The 24,752-nt window shown below is 46.8% G+C and overlaps 1 protein-coding gene across 1 annotated transcript; it reads left to right on the top strand.

The window, feature by feature from the left end:
• Positions 1–440: 440 nt before the first annotated feature.
• On the top strand, positions 441–21,475 carry FGB (fibrinogen beta chain). The gene is made up of 9 exons (XM_068111786.2): positions 441–644; positions 1,187–1,228; positions 1,404–1,607; positions 3,578–3,761; positions 7,346–7,573; positions 7,937–8,050; positions 17,369–17,491; positions 17,803–18,088; positions 21,143–21,475. Exons 1-9 carry the CDS (start codon positions 555–557, stop codon positions 21,366–21,368), a joined length of 1,497 nt encoding a protein of 498 aa, XP_067967887.2. The 5' UTR covers positions 441–554; the 3' UTR covers positions 21,369–21,475.
• Positions 21,476–24,752: the final 3,277 nt, after the last annotated feature.

The following is a 24,752-nucleotide window of genomic DNA, read 5'->3' as shown; positions in this document are numbered from 1 at the left end:
ATGCCTAAAGAAGGTGCACTGACCACATCAAAATCTGAGCACACTAAAGGGGTTTACCGGGGAGATAGGTGTTAATCCCCCAAAATAGGTATTTCTTTTTTTCTCCAAAAACTATACACGCGATTTCAATGAAACTTGATCCCAACCTTGATCGCCCATGTTGTCCCAAATTTAAAATATCAGGGTCTGATGGGCTCTGTGGGGGGTTTGAGTGGCTGTTGCTCCTGATCCAGGTGAGCTTGAGCAGCCGCAGTCCGATTTTTATAAACTACTACCTGCAGGTGATCAAATGGTTTGTGGTGTCATTTGCAAACAAAAATTGGTTTAAAAAATCCCATGGATTATTCATCTCCACACATACGATGTGCAATGCAAAAAGAACATTTATCAATGCCAAAAAGTCATCTTTATTTACCAGTTACTGTGTTTGAGTATTGATTAACCGAAGAACAACCTGACCTTTAAATGGCACAAGTTCGTTAATGATTTCTTTTTAAAAACAAAACGAATATAAGGAACTTCTGCGAGCACGGAGCACAAAGTCTGGAAGCAAAATGAGCGCCATGAGAAGCGTGACCCTGCTGCTGTTTCTCCTCGTCTCCTCGGCTTGGACTCAACTTTTGGATTTCGAATATGACAACGAGGTTGATTGAAGTCCTAAATTTCCTAATATGACTGGAAAATCCTAAATGAATGACATTTAAAATATGGGTCTTTGTTTGGTATATATAACATGGGTCATTTAAACATGGTATATATATATATATATGTATGTATGTGTACGTGTATGTGATATACACACATGTATATATATATATATAGGTATATATATATATGTATGTATGTATGTGTACGTGTATGTGATATACACACATGTATATATATATATATAGGTATATATATATATATGTGTGTATGTGTACGTGTATGTGATATACACACATGTATATATATATATATAGGTATATATATATATATATGTATGTATGTGTACGTGTATGTGATATACACACATGTATATATATATATATATAGGTATATATATATATATGTGTGTATGTGTACGTGTATGTGATATACACACATGTATATATATATATATATGTGTGTATGTGTATGTGCATAACAAATTTGGTTAAGTTTAAGCACCATAGTTATTCCTGAAATTGCATTTTGCTTTTAACAGGATGAAGATGAAAAAGTAAAGGAAGAAGAAGGTGACACGGACGTGAGTATTGTTTTGCGAACCCGGTACACCATAAACAATAGTAAATCGGGAATGTCGAGGATTTTAAATTTTTTAGTTGACAGCAATTGACAAATGAAGTTGCAAATCTCATATTATGTTACACAGGAGAGAGTTTCTTGCAGTCGTAGGTTTTGATACCAGGTGATTCCTGCAGGAGTCGAGCGAGGCTGGCGCACGGGGCGTTCGGCCCATCGCTTCTGGTGGCAGCGGAGGTTTCAGGATGCCGGAGAGGCCGCGACACACCGGAAGTGGCCGTCATTACGGGGCGAGGCCCACCAAACCACCAGCAGCTGCTGCGAGCACCAAACCTTCACAGCTGGAAGAACATGGTGGCTGTGTCATCAGTGACAGTGACTTGGTATGTGATGCAACATATGACTGGCTCGTTACTTACATGCCAACGCTGTTCTCTTGATATTAATGAAATGAAGCATCATGCTTGGGTCGGTAAGACCTTCGAGGGTGCACACTGGTCTTTGAGCCATCTAGGCCTGGGTTCGAATGTCGACCCAGATATAAACTGTCATCTTGGCGCATTCACATGCGTGGCGATGCATCGACATGTGTGTGCTCCATCCATCGGAAGGATGCCCACCAGGTCATTGGTGGGCATTTTTAAAGATCCCATGGTGGTTGTTTTGTAAATGGTAAACCAAGTCAAGGCTAAAACTCTCTGAAATTTTAAATTCCTGAAACCTCCAGTCCAACTGCAGGCCGAGCTCCTCGATTCGTAGACATTTAATTTAAATCGACATTATAAAACGTCTTGCTATCTCGTAGAAAGACGTTTCTCGGCCAAACTCACAAAAAGGTACACTAAAATAAGTAGTAGTACTAGATGAGGCACCAAGTTTGGCAAAGGCCTATGGTGTAAATGAATGTGGTTCGACAGGCCTTGTCTCACACATTCGAGTCTTGAGGAAAAATAATGCAATTTTCCACATTTTGGGGGGAAAACATGTCCTAACCCATATAATAGGGTTTATTGATATTCTGTTCCTATAAATGCTGAGTACCAAGCAAGGAAGCAGAAAATATAATCGTTAAAACCTTTGGTACGACTCGGCCAGAGTCCGAATCAAACCACTGACTCGGCAGATGGTCTTAACCGCCTCGGCAGGTGGTCTTAACCACCAGATGGTCTTAACCGCCTCGGCAGGTGGTCTTAACCATACAATGCCATCGGGTCTGATTTATTTTGATTTTTTGAATTACAATTAATCGCATAAAATTAAATCACGTTTGTCTGTCTTGGACTCTGGAATCTAAAACTAGCAACATTATTGTTGTCACAAAATCCGAAGGAAGGTCCTTGACTCGATCGATCTGCACCTGCAGGTCGGTGAACTCCAAACTCGAGTTTATTAGCCGTCGTTGGACCTATTAGCTGCTGGTCTTCGGGGGATTATGGATTTGGTCTCGTCCGTCCGTCTGTGTGTCCGTGCGTCCGCAACCATATCTAGGAGATGTATTGACCGATTTTGTTCATACTTGGCCCAAAGACAATACATGATGATATACATGGTCACATTATTTTGTTTTCCGATGCGATTAAAGATGGCCGACTGGCGGCCATTTTTAGTTGTACAAAACCCGATGTTGAACACATCCACAACCATTTCTCGGACACGCATTTACCAATCTTATTCATACCTGGCACACACATAATTAATGATTGCTTACATATGCACGTCATTTTCTTTCCGAGATCAGATCCAAGATGGCCGACTGGCAGCCATTATGTTACTTAAATGTGTCCCCAACCATTTCTCGACATGCATTGCCCGATTTTGTTCAAACTCGGCATAAAGACAACACCTGAGATGAGAGTTTATATATGCAGAAGATTTTGTTTTGTAATCCGACCAAACATGGCCGACTGGCACACTTTAACTCCATACAGCAAAATGATGAAAACCATGGGGGCGTGACATTTTATGTCTTTACCTCCACCATCAAAGGTGGATGGAGGTTATGTTTTCACCCCTGTCTGTTTGTCTGTCCGTTTTTTTGTGAACAAAATATCTCAAAAAGTTGTTCACGGATTCGGACGAAATTTGGCAGAGATGTAGCGCATGTGACAAGGACCGTAGTGAACACACATTCGTGTTAAAAGATTGGCCTTTAAAACTAGGGGGAGGTGTTGGGGGGACAGACATTATGAAGGGGGACACACCTTATGAATGGGACACATCTGCACAAACACACACAAACTGACATTGCGTTTTATATGGTAGATGTTAACTTATCACCTTTTTGTTAACCCTACATCACTTATCGATCACTCCTAAAGACTTTGTGACATGGCCGGTGTTTGTGATTCTGCAGGGGGTACATTGTCCAACCGGCTGTGAGCTACGAAATGAGCTCATCAAGCAGAGGCCAATGCCTCAACGGAGGTTGAACAACATTCTACACAACATTACATCTTTAAAATCGAGCTTTAACAGCCTGACCATCAACTCTGACAACATCATGCGCAGCGTGCAGAACCTAAGAAGCAGGATGCAAGGTGAACACCAAAAGTGGAAAGACTGTGGTTACCGACGTCGTTTACACAACATGATAAACAAGTCACACAACAGAGTTATAACAAAAAATAATCTGCATTTTGATAGCTTATGTATATTGTTGGTCAAAAATGAAAGGCATCACCAAACCGCACGATTTCCAGCAACGAATTGGCTCTCATCTGACGTTTTACCATTGAGTCGTCTTCATACGAGACTGTCCAGGCATTCTGCACCAGGTCATTTTCAAGGAAAAGACCCTGAAGACCCAATGGACCCCAAATACCCCAAATTTTGGTAAGACCCAAAGACCCAAAAGACCCTAAGACCTCAAGGACCCAGAAGACCCTGAAGTCCAAATAGACCCTAAACACCCAAAACACCCGAAGACCCAAAATACCCTGCAGACTGTTAAAGACACAAAAGACCATGAAGACCCAGAAGTCCCCAAAGGCCCAAACGACAGAAAAGCCCAATTGACCACAAACACCCAAAAGACCCCAAAGACTCTTAAATACCCAAAAGACCACAGATACCCAAAAGACACTGAAGACCCCAAATTCCCCAAAGACCCACAAAGACCCCAAAAACCCAAAAGACTGAAAAGACCCCAATACCCTTAAAGACCCAAATAACCCAAAAGACCCAAAATACACCAAATACTATTAAAGACCCAAAAGACCACAAAGACGCAAAAGACCCCCAAATACCCTTAAATACCCAAAATACCACGAACACCTAAAAGACCCTGAAGATCAAAAAAACAAACTCCAAAGACCCTTAAATATCCAGAAGACCCAAAAGACCCAAAATACCCCAAAGACCGCAAGACCCTTAAAGACCCAAAAGACAACAAAAACCCAAAAGGCCCTGAAGGCCCAAAATTCCCCAAAGACCCATAAAGACACCAAAGACCCAAAACACTGAAAAGACCCCAAGACCCTAAAATACCCAAAAGACCACTAAGACCCAAAATACCCCAAAGACCCAAAATGCCCCAAAGACCCTGAAGATCCAAAGACCCCAAAGACCCATTCACTTTTCATTATGTACCCTCCAAAAGTGAAACTGGATAGTGTTATGCCATTTCAAAATGTCGATGTTGAAACCCAAAACAACTTTGCATCTCACTATCTGCATACTGCAGTCACATGACACCACCCCTTCTCCCATTAGAGGGAATACTTAACACCAGGTGCATGATGTCTGCACGCTCCCAACTCGCTGTTCAAAAGGGCAGACAAGAGTCATACCTGGGTGGCCATGCAAGTTGGTGGTGTTTTCATGTATGAATATGCATCTTCACAACTATTGCTAATGTTTTGTCATTTTCAGGGCGGCTTGTTTGCTATTCCCATCTGATCACGTGGCTCATGTTGCTGTGACCCCTTATGCTATGCTGAATTGCCCATTCCTCTCCTAATATCTTGGTAATCCATGTAAAATTGCACTCGTGTTTTCCCAAATCTACACGCGCTTGAGTGCAAGCTCATGCCTCAATTCTGCGTTTGCTTCCAATCACTCACTCCCTGCACACACCCTACCCTCTCACACCCGATAGCTCCTCAATACTGTGTTTTGTAAGTGAGAAGGTGGAGAGGTGTTTGGAACGCCTTCTATGCAATTCTGCGATAGATGCAAATGGTATTGACACGTGTCCTAAAAACCTTCTCTGCTGCTCTCACACATCATCTTTCTGTTTGCCCTAAGTCATCTTCCATCCACTTGGAAGTCAGCCAACATCACTGGAATACGTAGTATAAAAATGGATACTCTTAACTACAGGCCCATTAGCTGACTTCAAATTATAAAGGAATTCTTGAAATACAGCATTGCAGTTCACATAAAATCCTTCCTTTTCTCCACTAGCCTGATCTCACCATCAGTTTGGATTCAGACACGTCCACTCCAACCTGGACGTGGTGCTTCTGCTCTCCCAATAATGGATATAAGCCATCAATCTCAGACTTGAATCACGACAGGATCTCTGGACATACCGAGAGTACTTGACAGGGGCTGGCACACTGCCTTGCTTTCCAAACTCTCCGCCTATGGCATCCAAGGCCGTGGCTTACTGACTTCTCATGGCGTATTGACTTCCTCCACTCTTAGTCAGTGCACGGCTCTCTCAATGGGATCCGATCATCTCCTCTTCCTGTCGAGGCTGGAGGAGGGCCCAAGTCAGTGTACTGAGAAGAGCCCTGTTCCTCATCTTCATCAACTCTTGATCTGATTCTCTAGAAAATGCTGCTTAGCTCCTTGCGAATGACTGCTGCACCCTCTGCCATAGCATTCCTCATCCTCCAGATATGCAGGCAGCATCCTCTTCCCCCTCTGCAAACCTTGAAAGAATCCTGAGGTGGTCCAGCTCTTAGAACTTAGGTTTCTCAACCCTGACAAATGGCACACTTTCACTGTGTCTCTCTGAAAAGTCCATCTGATGAACCCTCCCATCTACTTCGTGTAACACATCTCTTGAAGACATTCAGTCAATCAATCTAACTTTTAGGGCTCACCATAACCAATGATCTTTCGTGGGCAAACAATATATCCATGTTGACCTCCAATGCTAACTGCCCCCTGGGCATATTTCATTGTGCAAGTTCTATCCTTGGCACATCTGAACTTTTATCAACCTGCAAGGTCTTCATCCACAGCTCTCCCCTTTTGCCTGGAAACTCTACCACACACCTTCACTTCTTCATGTCCTGGAAACCAAGGCCATCGAAAATCATTGGAATCTCTCTTAATGAAGCTGAATCTCTGAGCCTTTTGCTCTCACATCACAGACATGTCTGTGGTCTTCTTTCACCTCCTTTATGTCTTGCACCCTGTACTCTTTCCTTGCTCTGTCCGCTCCAGGTTTCTGCAATGTACACACAGTCAGCCAATCTCTCCCTTCTGATGAAACTCTCAAAATACAGTCTCACTGCTCACCTCCACTCATTTGTTCCTCTTGTCGCTCACCTGTGGAACCAACTTCCTAAGTCTGTTCAATCTCGGTGTTCTCTCCAGGGCTTCAAGATGGTTGTTCACCACCACCTCTGGCCATCCCATATCCATACTGATGATCTTTCCTTCCCTCATTAACCTCCCCAAGCCCACCCCTTTATTTCCTGGTTATTGTTCCCACTCCTACCCCTCACCCTCACTTTCCTTTTCATTAGATGTTCCATTTATGTATCATCCCTGGTTTCCCCTTCCTCCTCTTGTTGTGCTTAAACTCGTTCACCCCTCTCCCTCTGTGTTCTCCTCCTCCCCCTCCCCTTCACCTCATTATCGTCATCTACCCTAATGTTGTTACATCTCTCCCTCTCCCCGATGCTCTTTTCGTTTTGTTAATGTTCTGATCCATTCTGTGTTGTAGATTTTCTCCAAGCCTCCACTTTGTGCAGAATAAATAATTTAATTAATGTGTTAACATTAGACAAGTTTCACGAAAATGAAAGAGCAATGTTTTCTATGCAGAAGCATAAAAATGATTGTTTATTTTAAGTGCAAACTGCATGTGTGTACAGCTCACATATTGATGAGTATAACGAGAGGTCTGACGACTTTTGTGTCCACATGGACCTGATCCCACCAGAGCGCAGTGGGCCGCAGCAGTCTGCCCAACATACAATCGAGGCTCGCTTCAAGGACCTGCGTGTGCACATTGAGAGCACGGTACCAAATACTCTGCGCATCATGAAGGAGCTCCTGATGCAAGTGCGTGCCAAGATCAAACGCCTGGATGAATCTCTTCAGACGCAGACGGAATATTGTGCTAAGCCATGCGTCATATCCTGCAACATCCCTGTTGTCAGTGGAGCTCGTGAGTATTCGGTGGTCACGGAAAGATCATGGGAGACATTGGTAGGGAAATGATGAGGTTGGGAGGTTGAGAGACGCATTTAATAACTCATCAACTGCTTGAATTCTGCTGCACCCGACTTGGTTCAGAATAACGAGAAAAAACCTTTTCACAAGATCAAGCTTGGCTCCTTTTGGTTGCAGACATCTTTGGTTAATATTAGAGATTTTTAGTTCATTTTCATACATGGAAACTATGCTTTTGATTTATTTATTTTTCTCGCACCCGTTACCGTGGGACCGTTCTTTTATGAGATTCTGAGTGAGCTTCTAGACTTCCAGGATGGGTGAAACTGACCTGTATTCCACATGTGGATTTCCACAGACTGTGAAGACGTGTTCAGAAATGGAGGTTTTACCAGCGAAGCCTATTACATTCATCCCGACCCGAAACAGAAACCTTACAAAGTGTTCTGTGACATGCAGCACAGCGGTGGAGGTACGTCTGGTGCACATTGATTACTTTTATGACTCTTACAAAGTTCATATTTCACTCGTATGGAGCACCCTGCTATTTTTAAATCATGACTGGGACTCATGGAGGACCTTGTATATTATTCACGCACACTCGCACAGTGCAAGGAATTTCGTACACATCAATGTATGAATATTTTTGCACAAACTACAAGGAATCAAGGAGAAAAGACATTAGATGTCATAGCCCCAGTGGTTTTAGTAATTTTGCTGTACGGTGTTAAAGTCCGCCAGTCAGCCATCTTAGGTAGGATTAAGAAACAAAATCTTCTGCATATGTATGCTCTCATGTATTGTCTTTTCCCCCAAGTTTGAACAAAATCGGTGCATGCATATCGAGAAATGGTTGGGGACACATTAAAATAACAAAATGGCCGCCAGTCGGCCATCTTTGATCTGATCTCCAAAAAAATGACGTGCATTTGTATATCATCATGTATTGTCTTTGTGCCACGTATGAACAAAATCGTCCATACATGTGCAAGATATGGTTGTGGATTGACGCACGGACAAGACTCACACCTGTCTGTATGTGAACAGGATATCTCAAAAAGGTGTTGACAGATTAGGCGGACACCTGGTGGACACGTTGGGTGTGTGACAAGGACGAACTGATTCAATTTTGCTGACGATCCGAATCCGGATACGATAATTTTTTTGGAGTGATTCTTCCCCATTGAGAGATGGGGCCAAAGACGATACATAGTATGTTGTTTCAAAAAGTGGTGGACGAGTTCTATTAAAACTCGGTGGATGAGTTGTGCAGGTGACAAGAACAATCCGATTATATTTGGATTCATGTCAAGATCCTGATCCGACCTATCAGTGGGAAACAAAACGTAAACTGTTCACCCTGGTGGAGGGTTTTTTTTTTTGTTTTTGTATACAAGATCGAGGCTCGTGTAAGAGCTAACATCAATCAGAAAAAAATCAGAAAATTAGAAAAAAGAGGGAAGCACACAAGCACAACAGCAGAGAACAAGGACAACGGAAGATCTGTGGGAGGGAGAGGGCTTGGGGGGAGGAGTTCCAGGAAAGTTCCAGGAAAGAAAGAAGTTGGTATTTCAAAAAAGTGGATCTGGGGTGAATTAACGGGGGTAGAAAAGATCAAGGTTTTGGATGGGGGAAGATAAGAGATGGTGGTGAACAGCTGTTTTAAAGACTTGGGGGGAGGAGTGGGATTGAAGGGAGTGGGGGAGTTTGTTCCTAAGGCGGGAGAAAGGAGGAATGAAGGAGTGAAGGTGAGGTTATGCTCTCTACCAAGTGCAATTCTCGTATGAAAATAATACGACCCTTCCTAAAACAGAAGAATTATGGTCTGGGTGCTGATTTGCAAAATTCTTTAATTTATTTTAGAAGTCGTGGTTAGAACATCATGGAAATTTTTATTTTCTTCCATATCACTAGCAGACCGGGTACTCGGCGTTGCCGGAAACAATTTCGCTTCTGGAAGACCGGAAAACAATGTTGCCAGAAAGCGGAAACAGCCCGGTGCTGTTCTAATCCTGTCGGAATTTAGCAGAAATCAAATTTTGGTTTTCTCCAAACCTCATTTTTCCCTTGTTCTCTCTCATCTTAAATGCTTTCGACCTTATTCCCACTCACCCCAGCCCCATGCCTTTCATTATCAAATTTAGTGTTTCTCAACCTTCTCTCCCCAACCCCTCCTCCATTATAGAAAAGAGTGTGTATTTATTTGTCTGTCCCCCTTTAGTCAGGTTCACTATGTTCTTTCGTTCAAAATCATGGTAGATTAGCAAACCTATACATTTTTGGAAACGTTATTACATGGAAAATCTGAAGATCAATGTTTACATTTGCCAATTCCGACCAATTCGATTCGACCAATTCGACCAATCGACCAATTCCATTCGACCTATTCGACCATTCGACCATTCGACCAATCGCTTCGATCGACCATTCGACCATTCGACCAATTCGATCGATTCGATTCGATTCGATTCATCGAATTCGATTCGATCGACCATTCGACCAATTCGATTTGCCAATCAATTTGACCGACCTTTGCTTGTGTGGAACGGACTGTGAAAACGATGCGGACTATATTGTCGGATACGACACACAGGACAGTGATGACGAACTCTAAATGTCATATTCTGTAATCGTGTATGTTTGATGCCATTGACCGCCTGTGTATATTTTGTCATTGACTGCCTGTGTAGATGTGAAGTTATACTGACTGCATGTGTATATATGATTTTGCTGACTGCCTGTGTATGTTTGGTGATATGAATTATTGTGACACATTTTGATGTTATTAACTGCCTGTACAAAATGATAACATGTATTTGATTATGCAACTTATCGCGAATATAAAGACAGTATTTTGCAATTCAAAACCTTTGATTCGTGTCTTACCATTCCTCATAGCACTAATTTGATACTTTCATTGGATTCCTTGTCCCTGAAAATATAGGTTTAGTATATTTTTAAAAGTTTTTAGGGTAATTAGAGGCAGAACTAGAACAAAATATGTATTTTACAGTGGCCATTTTGAAAATTCAAAATGGCCGCCATACAGGTATCTCTCCAAATGTAAGCATTGATTTTTAGTTTCCTTATGCTATAACCTTTCCAAAAATGTGTAGGTTTGCTAATCTACCATGATTTTGAACGAAATATAATTTATTGACATAGTGAACCTGACTACTTCATAAGGACGATTTGGGTCGGGTTTTAAAGGCCAACATGAATGTGTGTTCACGAATGTGTGTGTGTTCACCACGGTCTAGCTTTGACACAAACCCGAAAAGCATTCTTCATAAAAGAGTAATTACGTCTGTTCTACTGGAACTGTAGACAGTGGCTTACAAACAGAGCCTCAACGGCGGTGTACAGAAGCGTTTTTTTAAATAACAATAAATACAAGGTGCAGGAAGGTAAACTTTGCTACACGTGATGTGCAATGCGCGCAGATTTACATCCATAGGATGTCGAGTAAATACAGAGGATTGAAAGCACACCTAACGCTAGGTTAACGCTTTAGACTTTGGCACGCTGATGAGGCCGCACCGTCGAAATAAAACATCCCAGGAGATAAAGAAAATAGGGTAATAAAGCGCGGCGTTACGCGCGCTGCTTGTGAGCAAGGAGGAAGCGGACAAGCGATAACATATAAACGTCTTTATTGTAAGACTACACTGTAACACTGAACTCCTCCGGGCTGGTCGCCCGGTGTATATCATGAGGCCACGCCTACCCCTCGGGCGTGGCCACCGCCCACTTGGTGCGTGGAATGATGTCACCACGCCAGTGGGCTTTTGTGTCCGCCACACGCGCCCCCCCAGAATTCCCGCGCACCTGGAGGGCCAGTTTGTGGGGCAGTCGAATGACCCGGCCGAAGCGCCCCCTGGCGATCGGCGGCGTCCGGGGTGCAGGGATACCAGGTGGGATGCCCCTGGCTGCCCCTGGGATGGGTGCAGGACCGGGGGGCGCTGTGGCGGCGGGGCTGGGCGGTGCCGGGGGTCTGCCCGCAGGAGGGCGGCCCCGACGTGGGGGTCGGGCCACTGGCGGTGGATGGTCCACATCGAGGTGGGCCGGCTTGAGGCGGTCTACCGAAACGCGGTCAGGAGTACCGCCGATGTCCAGGGTGAAGTGCTTCGCCCCGGTCTCCAGCACGCGGAAAGGCCCGTCGTACGGGGGCCGCAGTGGTGTCCGATGGGCATCGTGGCGGACGAAGACGTACTCCGCCGTGCGAAGCTCCGGGGCGACGTGCGTCGGTGGGTGCCCGTGGCATGCCGTTGGCACCGGGGCGAACCTCTGGGCGGTCTCTTGCAGAGCGGAGCGCTGCTGTGCCGCGGACCATGGTGCCGTGGAGTCGGGGAGGAACTCGCCCGGCACCCGCAGCGGTTGCCCGAAGACCAACTCCGCCGCGGATGCGCGCAGGTCCTCCTTGGGCGCCGTCCGGAGGCCCAGCAGGACCCAGGGGAGCCTGTCGACCCAGCCGCCGTCGCGGAGGGTGGCCCGGAGCGCGGCCTTCAATGAGCGGTGAAATCGCTCACACAGGCCGTTAGCCTGGGGGTGGTAGGCCGTGGTTCGGTGCAGCCGGACCCCGAGCCCCTGCGTGACCGCCCCCCAGAGCTCCGAGGTGAACTGGGGGCCACGGTCGGACGAGATGTCTGAGGGGGCGCCGAACCGGGCGACCCAGGTGGCGATGAAAGCCTGCGCGACATCGGCCGCCGTTGTCGACGCCAAGGGCACGGCCTCCGGCCACCGGGTGGTGCGGTCCACCATGGTGAGGACATGGGTGAAACCCCGCGAGGGGGGCAGAGGTCCCACCAGGTCCACGTGGACGTGGTCAAACCGGCGTTCCGGCACCGTGAACGGGGCCAACGGGGCCTGGGTGTGCCGGTGCACCTTGGTGCGCTGGCACGCAAGGCACGTCCTGGCCCAGCCGCGGACGGCCTTCCGGAGGCCATGCCAGACGAACTTGTCGGCGATCAGCCTTTGGGAGGCGTCGCACAAGAGGGCCGCGCCCGCGCCGTCGAACGGCACCTCGGTGACGCGGAGGCCCGTGACGGCGGTCCGCAAGGCCTGGACGTCGGGGTCAGCGGCCTGGTCCGCTGCCATCCGGGCATAGTCGATGCCGAGGTGGACTGCGTGGGCGACGGCCCGGGAAAGGCAATCCGCAACCGGGTTGTCCTTCCCCGCGACGTGCTGGATGTCCGTCGTGTACTCGGACACGGCCGAGAGGTGACGCTGCTGCCGGGCCGACCACGGCTCGGTGACCTTGCCCATCGCGAAGATCAGCGGCTTGTGGTCGACGAAGGCAGTGAACGCCCGGCCCTCGAGCAGATGGCGGAAGTGCCTGACCGCCAAGTGAAGTCCGAGCAACTCGCGGTCGAAGGTACTGTAACGGCGTTCGGGCGGGCGAAGCTGCCGGCTAAAGAACGCCAGCGGTTGCCAAGCTCCACGCACCCATTGCTCGTGCACCGCGCCCACCGCGTAGTCCGAGGCATCGGTGGTGAGGGCGATCGGTGCATCGGGGGCCGGGTGCGCGAGCATGGTGGCGTTAGCCAAGGCGAGCTTCGCGCCCGTGAACGCCGTGTCCATCTGCTCGGTCCAGGTAACGTCGCCTTTTCCCGGCTTACCTCGGAGAGCTTCGTGCAGGGGGCGCAGGAGCTGGGCGATACGGGGCAGGAACCGATGGTAAAAGTTCACCATGCCCAGGAACTCCTGCAGCCCTCTGATCGTGCGGGGGCGCGGAAACCCCTTCACCGCCTCCACCTTGGCCGGCAGGGGGACGGCTCCGTGCCTGGTGACACGGTGCCCCAGAAAATCGATTGTGGCGGCGCCGAACCGGCACTTTGCGGGGTTCACAATCAGGCCATGCTGGCCCAGGCGTTCGAAGAGCGTGCGGAGGTGGCGTAGGTGCTCTTCGCGGGACGCGCTGGCGACGAGGATATCGTCCAGGTAGACGTAGACAAAATCCAAGTCGCGCAGGACGCTGTCCATCAGTCGCTGGAACGCCTGAGCCGCATTCTTCAGACCGAAGGGCATGCGCAGGAACTCGAAGAGTCCGAATGGCGTGATGACCGCCGTCTTCGGGACGTCCTCCGGCCTGACGGGGACCTGATGGTAGCCGCGTATGAGGTCCACCTTCGAGAAGAAGGACCTGCCCGCCAAACGGGCGGAAAAGTCCTGAATGTGGGGGACGGGGTAGCGGTCGGGAGTCGTGGCGTCATTGAGACGGCGATAGTCCCCGCACGGTCGCCATCCCCCGCCGGGCTTCGGCACGATGTGCAGCGGCGACGCCCAAGCGCTCTCTGAGCGCCGAACGATGCCGAGTCGCTCCAGGGTAGCGAACCCCGCTTTTGCCACCGCCAGCTTCGTCGGCTCGAGGCGGCGTGCCCGGGCGTAGACCGGTGGCCCGACGGTGGGGATGTGATGGGCCACCCCGTGCTTGACGGCCCCCGCCAAGAAGGTGGGCCGCGTGAGGGCCGGGAAGCCGGCGAGGAGGCGGGTGAATGCGTCCGCTGCTGGAAGCGTACAGACCAACGTGGCCGGAACCGAATCGTTCGGCAAGCCGCTTGGCAAGCCGCTCGTTGAGCTGGGCAACGCACATGCGAGCGAGCTGAACGTCTCGGCCTGGACAAGCCGTCTGCGCTTGACGTCGACCAGGAGCCCATTAGCGCACAGGAAGTCCGCGCCAAGCTGTGCCATGGGCACGTCGGCGGTGACGAACGTCCATCGGAAAACCTGCCCTCCAAACCGCAGAGAGAGGCAGCGTTTTCCGTACGTACGGATGGGCGTCCCGTTCGCGGCAAGCAGCGCGGGGCCCCCACCCGCGGCGTGCTTGTCTGACGTGCCGGCGGGAATGACACTCACCTGTGCTCCCGTGTCGCACAGGTAACGGCGCCCGGAGAAGGTGTCCGTTATGAACAGCAGGCTGCTCGAACGGCCGGCGCTCATCGCCACAATTGAGCGCCGGCCCGGGCGTTTCCCGACCCGTTGAAGGAGCACGGCGGATGACACCGCCGAGCTTCGTGGCCGAACTTGGCGTGGAACCAGCACCAGGTGGTGGAGCTGGAGGAGCGCGGCTGGCTCCGCCAGGCCGGTGGAGTCGACGGGTTTCCCCGCGGTGGCGGTTTTCGCCGCGGCGGTGGGCGGGGCGTGGCGGCGTTCACGAGGTGCGTATCAGCATGCTGCTGAACCACAGCGTGCTGTAGAAGATGATGCTGTGGAACATCAGCGTGCTGTAGAAGATGATGCTGTGGAACATCAGCGTGCTGTAGAAGATGATGCTGTGGAACACCAGCGTGCTGTAGAAGATGATGCTGTGGAACATCAGCGTCGAAGGCCGTGACGGCCACGCCAACGCTCGCCCGCGTGTCCGAAGCGGCGAAGTACTTGTCCGCCTCGGCCGCCAATGCTCGGGGTTCCGTTAGCCACCGTTAGCCACCGCGGCCAGCACCAGGTGGTGGAGCTGGAGGAGCGCGGCTGGCTCCGCCAGGCCGGTGGAGTCGACGGGTTTCCCCGCGGTGGCGGTTTTCGCCGCGGCGGTGGGCGGGGCGTGGCGGCGTTCACGAGGTGCGTATCAGCATGCTGCTGAACCACAGCGTGCTGTAGAAGATGATGCTGTGGAACATCAGCGTGCTGTAGAAGATGATGCTGTGGAACATCAGCGTCGAAGGCCGTGACGGCCACGCCAACGCTCGCCCGCGTGTCCGAAGCGGCGAAGTACTTGTCCGCCTCGGCCGCCAATGCTCGGGGTTCCGTTAGCCCGGTCCCGGCCAACGCGAGGCGAACCTGCGCAGGAAGTTGGCGACGGAAAAGCGCCCGGAATAGCGAACCGGGGGCTTCGTCGCCCAACAGTGACAGCATATGGTCCATTCGGACCGACGGGCGCGTCTCACCGAGCTCGGGGAGATCCAGGAGGCGATCGGCCCGTGCGTCGTCCGTGAGGCCGAACGTGGCTAGGAGTAGCCGCTTGAGTGCCTCGTACTTGTGGCCGTCCGGTGGGTGGCGAAGGACGGACACAACTCGAGCGGCCGTGCCGGGCCCGAGGGAGGCGACGACATGGCAGTAGCGCAGGTCGTCGTTGGTGAGGCGCCGAAGCTGAAATTGGGCTTCGGCTTGAACGAACCAGACTTCGGCCTGGGCCTCCCAAAATTCGGGAAGTTTAATCGCCATTGCCTTGTCGTTGGCCATTGCAATGGCGTCGTGTTCGGAAGGATCGCTACGGCAGATCCAACGTCGAGGGTCACCAGTAAAGCGCGGCGTTACGCGCGCTGCTTGTGAGCAAGGAGGAAGCGGACAAGCGATAACATATAAACGTCTTTATTGTAAGACTACACTGTAACACTGAACTCCTCCGGGCTGGTCGCCCGGTGTATATCATGAGGCCACGCCTACCCCTCGGGCGTGGCCACCGCCCACTTGGTGCGTGGAATGATGTCACCACGCCAGTGGGCTTTTGTGTCCGCCACAGTAACATTATTATAGGTAGTAGATTAAAATGACGCTTTTCCTTGCTATGAAAACTCATATGTTCCAGTGTCCTTGAATACGTATTTCGTTGGCATTTCACGCAGGTAAGTACCTGTAAATGTTCCGCATAGGCCGGGTGCAAATGCACATGGTATATTAAGGCAGCCGTGTTTACGACGGTGAAAATATAATGTTTATAGAATGTTATTTTCGACCAGAAATATGTTGTTAACCATACAAACGTGGATTTTAACTTGGTTTAACAAAATAACTCAAATCCGTCATTTTTGACGGGCATTTATTCTAGTTAAGCTTAGCGGTTAGGGTGCCGGCTTGGGATGCTAGGATCCTGGATTCGTTGGTTTCGCGGTTAGGGTGCAAGCTTGGGATCCTAGGATCCAGGGTTCGTTGGCTTAGCGGTTAGGGTGCCGGGTTGGAATCCTAGGATCCTGGGTTCATTGGCTTAGCGGTTAGGGTACCGGCCTGGGATCCTAGGATCCTGGGTTCATTGGCTTAGCGGTTAGGGTGCGGCTTGGGATCCTAGGATCCTGGGTTCGTTGACTTAGCGGTTAGGGTGCCGGCTTGGGATCCTAGGATCCTGGGTTCGTTGGTTTAGCGGTTAGGGTACCGGCTTGGGATCCTAGGATCCTGGGTTCATTGGCTTAGCGGCTAGGGTGCGGCTTGGGATCCTAGGATCCTGGGTTCGTTGGCTTTGTGGTTCGGGTGCCGGCTTGGGATCCTAGGATCCTGGATTCGTTGGCTTAGCGGTTCGGGTGCCAGCTTGGGATCCGAGGATCCTGGGTTCGAATCCCGGTCGATCGCTGAATCAGGGGGGTTGACTCAGCCTGTCATTCCTTCCGAGGTCGGCAAATTGAGTACCAGTTCACTGGTAATTCCCTGTGTGTGGCAAGAGGCGACTAACAGGGTTTGCGGCAGGAAGGGAATCCAGCCATAAAACATTTCTTCAAAAAGGGGACCAAGGTGCCCAAAAAAGGTGCCCTAACCCTAACAACTAACCTTAACCCTAACCCTAACCCACGGTGCCCCAACCCTAACCCTAACACCCACGGTGCCCAAAAAAGGCCAACCCCTGCTCTGCGGGGAAAATGGCCTCTAAAGGTGGTTCTTTTATTCCAGTTAACTTACATTATTTTGGTATTCGGAACTACTGGTAATGTTCATGGTAATCACCTTGAAATGACTTTTAATGCCGAAGCCAAACTAGTTTAATGTTGGTTGAGTTATGGTGCTGAAATTATAATTACTGGTTTTCAGACATTATTATTTTCAGATGAACTCTTTTAATAATTCCTTGTAACGTCTGACGTCACAGGTTGGACCATCATCCAGAACCGTGTTGATGGCAGCACAAGCTTTGCAAGGGACTGGAACGCCTATAAGAATGGATTTGGGAATGTCGCTCTTGACAATGGGAAGTACATCTGTAATGTTCCAGGTACGTGTCAACTCGTGATGTGTTCCAAAAAACAGTATCACATCATCATCGCTGTTGTCAAACACTTGTACATACTGCAGAGGTGCAGATCAGAATAGGAGTTGGGAAACAAAATGAACATTTACAGGAAATTAGGTGAAATGAGGCAATGACTTTTGAGCAGAGTAAACAAGTGCAGTAAATATACCTCTGGGTGTATTTTGAGCCAATTGCAACGTGACATATTATGTTAACATTGTAACCATATAGAGGACATATTGCAAAAAGCGCATCCATTTTGAATACAATGTCTACCTGGTGTGTGTGCGCAGGCGAGTACTGGATTGGAACAGAACGTATCCTGGAGCTGTCACAGATGCACGAACATATCTTGTTGTTTGATATGAAAGACTGGAAGGGAGAGATGGCATATGCTCAATATAACAGCTTTCGGCTGGAGGGAGAGGACCAAAACTACCGTATTTGGATTGACCAGTACACGGGCAATGCTGGTGACGCACTAATCCAGGGGGCGAGCCAATTGCAGGGAGAAAACCGCACAATGACCATACACAATGGCATGGAGTTCAGCACCTTTGACCGGGATAACGATGGATGGTATGTTTCCTATTTTCTCTGCTTTCTGTCCTAGAAAAAGGTTTCATGCTTAAAATATATATTTTAGAAGCGAAATTGTTTCCGGTTTTAAGCTACCCTCCCTTCTCCCTCCTTCCGCTCATTTGATGTTTTCATATGAACACAAACCTCATGACGTTGTGATCCTACATTCTAATTTCTTCTTTTAATTTGTCCATTGTGACTGTCATTGTAACTCGTGTAAAAGTACATGAATGGCAAAAATTATTGGTAATTAACAATAATAATAATAATTTCGGTTTTATTGACAAACAACAAACAAGAAGTCCGAAGACGAACAATATTTGGTTCAAATGTACATATGTATGTGTATACATGTGTGTGTGTATATATATATACATGTGTGTGCGTGTGTGTGCAAGCTTTGTGCCGTTACCTATGCCACAGATAAAAACTCTTCCAATACCGTTAGATGTTGTAGAAAAATAAAGGAAACTTTTTTAATGGAAAGGAGAGGGAAAAATATTCAGGTTACCAGTAATTTTATTTTGTGCCAAAATTAAGAATAACGTTTTTCAAAGCGAAATAAAATTTCATTTATTTAATTTTTTTACAAGTGGTATATGATCTGTTCGGTCATTTTTCCTTTTGTTCGAGTGTGGTGTCCGTTTACAGTACACACCATGTCCCTGTCATGAGCACCATGGAGCTATCGGATTATCCGCTCTGTTACTACGATATGAAGAAACAGAAGCACGTTCATAATGTAATAACATTGTGCAAATATGGCTTGAAATTTAACCTCTTTAGCAACACAAAGATATATTGTCATGATTTGAAACAGTTTCCTATTTCCGGTTGACTCTAATTGGTGAGAACAGTTGTTTTTTTTGTTTCTCTGTTTGTAAGTAGTCACGGAACACACCGCTGTGACTTTACGCTTAGCTCGGTGTGACCCAATATTTCAGATGCCTGATCTCTCCTTTTGATTAATCTCCCCACACACACCTTTACACACCTCTGCTGTGGTACATCCCCACAAACAATAAATAACCATTCCTTTCATACCGAGAGGTGCATAGGATTCCATATGAGTTCCATTCCATAGGACTGCCGAGGCAGTTACATTGGCTAAGGAGTACAATCCTAGACGGGTCGCCATTCTGGCACAGGATACATCCCCACAAGAAAACCCTAAAGCATTCCCAAAAAAATACCAAACGTAAATACATAGCCCTATAAATTAGGATGCTGGTTCAGTAAGTTCACTTACAAGGAACTTCAATGAGAAAGATGCGGCCATTATGCCCATCAAAGCCTGTGCTATGATTGGCATCCTGTTGTTGTTTGTCCGAGCTCTATCCTTTTTAAATAGTGAGCGTCAAACAGCATGGACCACTTTTAAAAGTCTTTGGGATGATTCGGCCGGGGTTCAAACTGCCGACTTCCGGACTTATCCAGGACGCTCTACCATTTTGGTCAATTTAGCGCTTTAACATCAATGAATCAATCCATTTATTATCTCTGCCACAGAAGGTTGCTGCATCAGAGGATCACAAACGTGATATGCCTCTATGCCAGAGACCTAATGTCTCCGCGAACAGCCGAACGATCTTTTACCGAAGACCCACCGTGCTGTGATGGTGTTTTCACCCGTAATGCATACCCAATTGGGAGTAATTGTGTTTGCAAGAGCACAAGAAACAAAAATCTGGGAGATGCTGCTTATAATTAACTAGATGGTATTCATAGAATACTTACCCTGCGCAGTCTTCAGAAGGACTTGGTGCAAGCCAACTCTTCTGTTTTTTTAAGGGTTTTTTTAAATCCAAGATAGCGCCTGTACCACGTGGCTAATGACGTCATAGTTATCATTAGAACAATTCTACAGGAGGAGCCGCTCATATTCTGAAAATTTCGTGTTCATTGGACTAATAGTTGCAGAGGAAATTTTTTTAAAATACTGATCAGATAAAGCATTGTACTTCTCGAATTATGACGTCATAATAGAGGCACCTATGACATCATCATTAACATATCTTATTCCCCATGGGGTGTACTTGACAATGAGCCATGTTTCAATTTTTTCCATTGAGTGGTTTGGGAGATATAGAGGTGTAACGTTTTTCCAAGATGGCGTGCGTATCACGTGACCTATGACGTAATAATTATCAGCAAAAAAAATCTACAGGCAGAGGCGCTCCTACGGTAAAATTTCATGTCAATCGGACCAACGGTTGCCGAGAAAATGAGTTTTTAAAATGCAGACGCGGCACACGTACTGGACCGATTGCTTAAACTCGCTTTTCGCTTCACGAGCGCAGGGTAAAAAGGGCTTAATTTATGTTGATACCACAGGGCATGCCCATAAAAAATCTTCTAACCCTTCTGGGCTGCGACATCTCAGCGCCATGGCCGACGAGCATGTGCCGACAGTTCTTGATGGTCCAAGGCGCTTTCTTTGTTCCATTGTTTCACAAACCCTGCACCTGGCCTCACCTTTCAAACAGGAGGTTTTACACTACACAACCTTACCCTGACAATCTGAAAGGTTAACACTCACCGTAACACTCACCTTAACACAAAACAGCGCCTCCATGGTGCACATACTACATACAATTTAGCCAAACAGGTCATTGTCACATGGCAATGTAGTCTACCAGAAACACATGGTCCATGGTACACTTACCACAATCTACCTATGAAAACCCCATTCCATGTAACAATATTAACAAGTCTTTTTATTTACAACTAAACTTTACTACATCTTCACAACTACCTCCGAACTTCAATTTTTTAAACTTCTGTTAGGGAGGCCCCATTACATCACCATCGGCTTATCCTCTCCACTGCGACAAACCATAAAAAATACAGGATAAAATTTTAAACTCAGTAAAAATAGGAAAAAAAGCATTGTGGATAAATACTTTCTGCTTGAAGAATTGGAGGAGGGACAGGAGCATACCGACACCTTTGCCAACCTCTACATCTGCCACTGTACATACACACGATGAAGTGCAATCCAAATAGTCCCAGGAATGAAATGCTGCGCTGTGTGTATGTATCTTTGGACAGGCTTCCAGGAAACCCTCAGAAACAGTGTGCCAAGGAGGACGACGGCGGATGGTGGTACAACCGGTGTCACGCTGCCAATCCCAACGGTCGCTACTATTGGGGTGGTGTGTACACGAAGCAGCAAACCGATCTGGGAACAGACGATGGTGTTGTTTGGATGAACTGGAAAGGCTCCTGGTATTCTCTTCGAGAGATGTCCATGAAAATGCGACCAAGAATGCCATGAAAGATGGCGGCTCTCATAATAACCAGTACCTCTTTCGCTCTTGAAAGTCCATGTCATGCTCCTTCCTTGGTTAGCAATTGTATCGGGAAATAAATCGTCAAAAAGATTGTTGTTGTCTCTACGATTTTGGTATTGTGTACAAAGTTGAATTTTTTTCAAAAGATGAGTGATAAAATCTGCACATTCATATATATATATATGACTGATATGTTTTGAAGGGAAACTTTATGTTATGAAGATGAGTGATAAAATCTGCACATTCATATGTATATAGATGGAACCAAATACATGTGAATACGCACATTGATAGATATATATGAATGTGCGGATTTTATCACTCATCTTTTGAAAAATATTCAACTTTATACCCAATACGAAAAAATATATATTTTTGGTATTGGGTATAAAGTTGAATATATATATCCTGGTGTTGGCTTAGCGGTTAGGGTGCCAGCTTGGGATCCTAGGATCCTGGGTTCGAATCCTGGTCGATTGCTGAATTAACACCAGGAGGGTTGACTCAGCCTGTTCATCCTTCCAAGGTCCGCAAATTGAGTACCAGTTCACTTGTAATTCCCTGTGTGTTGCAAGAGGCGACTAACAGGGTTGGTGGCACGAAGGGCATCCGGCCATAAAACATTGCTACCAAAAAGGGGACCACGCTCCAAAAAGGGGACCATGATGCCCAAAAAAGTCCAACCCCTGCTCTGCAGGGAAAAATGGCCTCTAGCGGTGGTTCCATATATATATATATATATATATATATATATATATATATATATATATAATATGTTGGTAGAGATACTCACAATCGTCCAAGAAACGTGAACGTTTTTATTTTACAAAATATAAATACATATAATTAGTGAGAAGAATATTTTAGCACTAATTATATGCATTTATATATTGAAAAATGATACAAATTGGCCTGGTTTGGACTATTGTGAGTACAAGTATCTCTACTGAGACGGCTTCTGAACCCCTGAACTAGCATTCGAAATTCCCCTCGTGAGAAATTGACAAAGACAGAGGAAACATTTATTATGACGAACAATTGTGTGATTTCATACTGCAGGCTAACATGATATTAGTCGTGCGCGTGATACAGGGTATGCTTGCTGTATTGAGAGCCAAACAAGACTATTTTATTGCTTTCATTATTTGTTCCCATATCAGGATGTCTTGTAAACAAAGGTGTCCTGTCGACATCAGACTTATTGTTGGAAGACACAAACTGTGTGTTTGGGGGGAATCAGATGCATGTGAAAGCCAAAAAAAGTTTCCCTTCATAATATGGGCCTCAGATTGATGTGTTTTGACGTTAAGAACACTTTCTCATGTCCAATCCATGTTCTGAACATCCAAAATCTTTCGTGTGACATCATCGATTGCCTGAGATCTGAACCTGATCAAGGGAATGAAAATGCCTCGATGTCTCTTAAATCCAATGTAGACTTGACAAGGAATAAAAGAGCGTTTGAACTTCCTGGTGTATTTGATATCCGTTTATTGAATGCACAATTCATATTCCGTGCCAAATCGCTCACGAACAATATCGTATTTTTGGATTATACGAATTATAGACTCGACTGATTTATGGAAAAAGGCCATGTATAAGCTTCTAGGTGCATTTTGGGGTAAAAGTTGTAAAGTTAATGTAAAAGAGCTGCATGTATATACATGATATATAAATGCTTGTTCAAAGAAATTGTCCAAAAATGGCAATTTGGTGGCCATTTTGTTTATGCTAATTAGAAGGTCCAAAACTCAAAATTCGGCTTGGGAACCGGATTAATCGAATTCAGCATACACTAATTATGTTAAAAAGTGAGGTTCCCAACTTTTACCCAAAAATGCACCGAACATTCACATTTCTCAGAAATCCGTCCATGATGACAACGTCTTCAATCCGGTGGGCATGTAACACACCACTGCGCTTTAGGAAGAGTAGGCCATGAGTGGTGCTGATACCATTGCCCAATTCTTCATTCTTTCCATGATCCTAGGGAAAGAGTGTGGGTGTGGGGGAGAGAAAGGACTGCATCAATCCCATACACACACCTCCAGAAATCACACAACCAGCAGCAAGGTGTGACACGGGCATCAATGTAAGAAGAAGAAGAAGACAACTCATTTTTACATCTTCAGGTGCATATTGCTGCCGAAGCAGTTTTCTAGGCTATTGGGCACAATCCTGGACGGACGGGTCACCAGTCCGACGCAGGAAAGCCGTATGGAGCATTCATCCCAATAAGCTGGTCCTCATTTTGCCAACCTCCGAAGGGTGACGGTCTGAGTCAACCCACCTGGTGTAAATTCGATGGCACGACAGGGGCTTGAGCTCAAGACAAGGTAAACTCGGACACACAAATTCACTCCGGGTTACGCCATCTGGAATGACTTTTCTGTAGAGTCGCAAAATTGAAACTTTGGAATTTAAATCAGAACTTCACAAAAACAAAGAACCATCAAACTGTGGTATAGACAGAAGTAGTAGTGGCCTTAAAGCAAGGGAAGGAAACACATTCCTCGGGTCAAGACCACCCTCTTTGGTGCATGTCTCAGGTGGTGCTTTGTGCTACATGAAAGCTGCACCATTCAAAGAAATAAAACATTTATTTATAGACACATCCTTTGCCTCGTTTCAGTTCACCTACAATCATGAAACGTAATCCCAACCTTTAACAATCTTACTCACCATTACCTAGTGTGTTTATAACACTAGTTATTATGGGGGAAACTTCGATTTACTTACAAACCCATATTGTATTATTTTTTAGCCGCGTCGCAGACACTGGTCATAGAGTGCCCTCTGCTGTTGTTGTTGTTCTTCTTGTTCTTGTTCTTGCAGAGAAGACAAAACCTCAAAGCTCCACCCATTCTGGGAACCATAGCTCCACCCATTCTGTCAGAGGCTTCATATAAACAAATATCCACCATTTTATTAACTCGCATAGCTTTGAGGCCTGTTTTGTAGGCCCGTGGTGTCTTCCTCTCTCACACAGTTTTATTTCAAATCAAATTCGATATATCATTTCATTTTTCACAGTCGCTAACATAGTTTTAGACTCGGTTGAAAAAAACGGGAAGAAAATCCGATGAAAGTTGCCCTTTATAGAACGAAATGAATTCTCAAAGGCCTGTAACTTCAAGTCCATTGAGATTTATTTTTTTTAAATCGTGGCATGGTCAGTCATACACCGCCTGAAATAACAGACGGGAAAATGCCGAGATATATATATTTTGTTTAAATCGCGGCATGGTCAGTCATACACCGCCCGAAATAACAGACGGGAAAATGCCGAGATATATAAAAATTCGTCCATTTGATGACAATCGTCACGATGAAATATTTAATTTATACGTCGTCACAATAATGTGGAG

The sequence above is a fragment of the Myxine glutinosa genome, chromosome 4 (genome assembly GCF_964187855.1).
Source record: "Myxine glutinosa chromosome 4, kmMyxGlut1.1, whole genome shotgun sequence".
NCBI classification, from domain to species: Eukaryota; Metazoa; Chordata; class Myxini; order Myxiniformes; family Myxinidae; genus Myxine; species Myxine glutinosa.
The sequence above is the reverse complement of the archived record's forward strand: the minus strand, read 5'-3'. Positions and strand labels throughout refer to the sequence as shown.

What these genes read in the sequence shown, in the direction of transcription:
- FGB (XM_068111786.2), top strand. Translation starts at nt 555, where the DNA reads ATGAGCGCCATGAGAAGCGTGACCCTGCTGCTGTTTCTCCTCGTCTCC. An exon ending in ATTTCGAATATGACAACGAG is followed by an intron (nt 645 to 1,186) that starts GTTGATTGAAGT and finishes TGCTTTTAACAG; the next exon opens with GATGAAGATGAAAAAGTAAA. An exon ending in GACCGGGATAACGATGGATG is followed by an intron (nt 18,089 to 21,142) that starts GTATGTTTCCTA and finishes ATCTTTGGACAG; the next exon opens with GCTTCCAGGAAACCCTCAGA.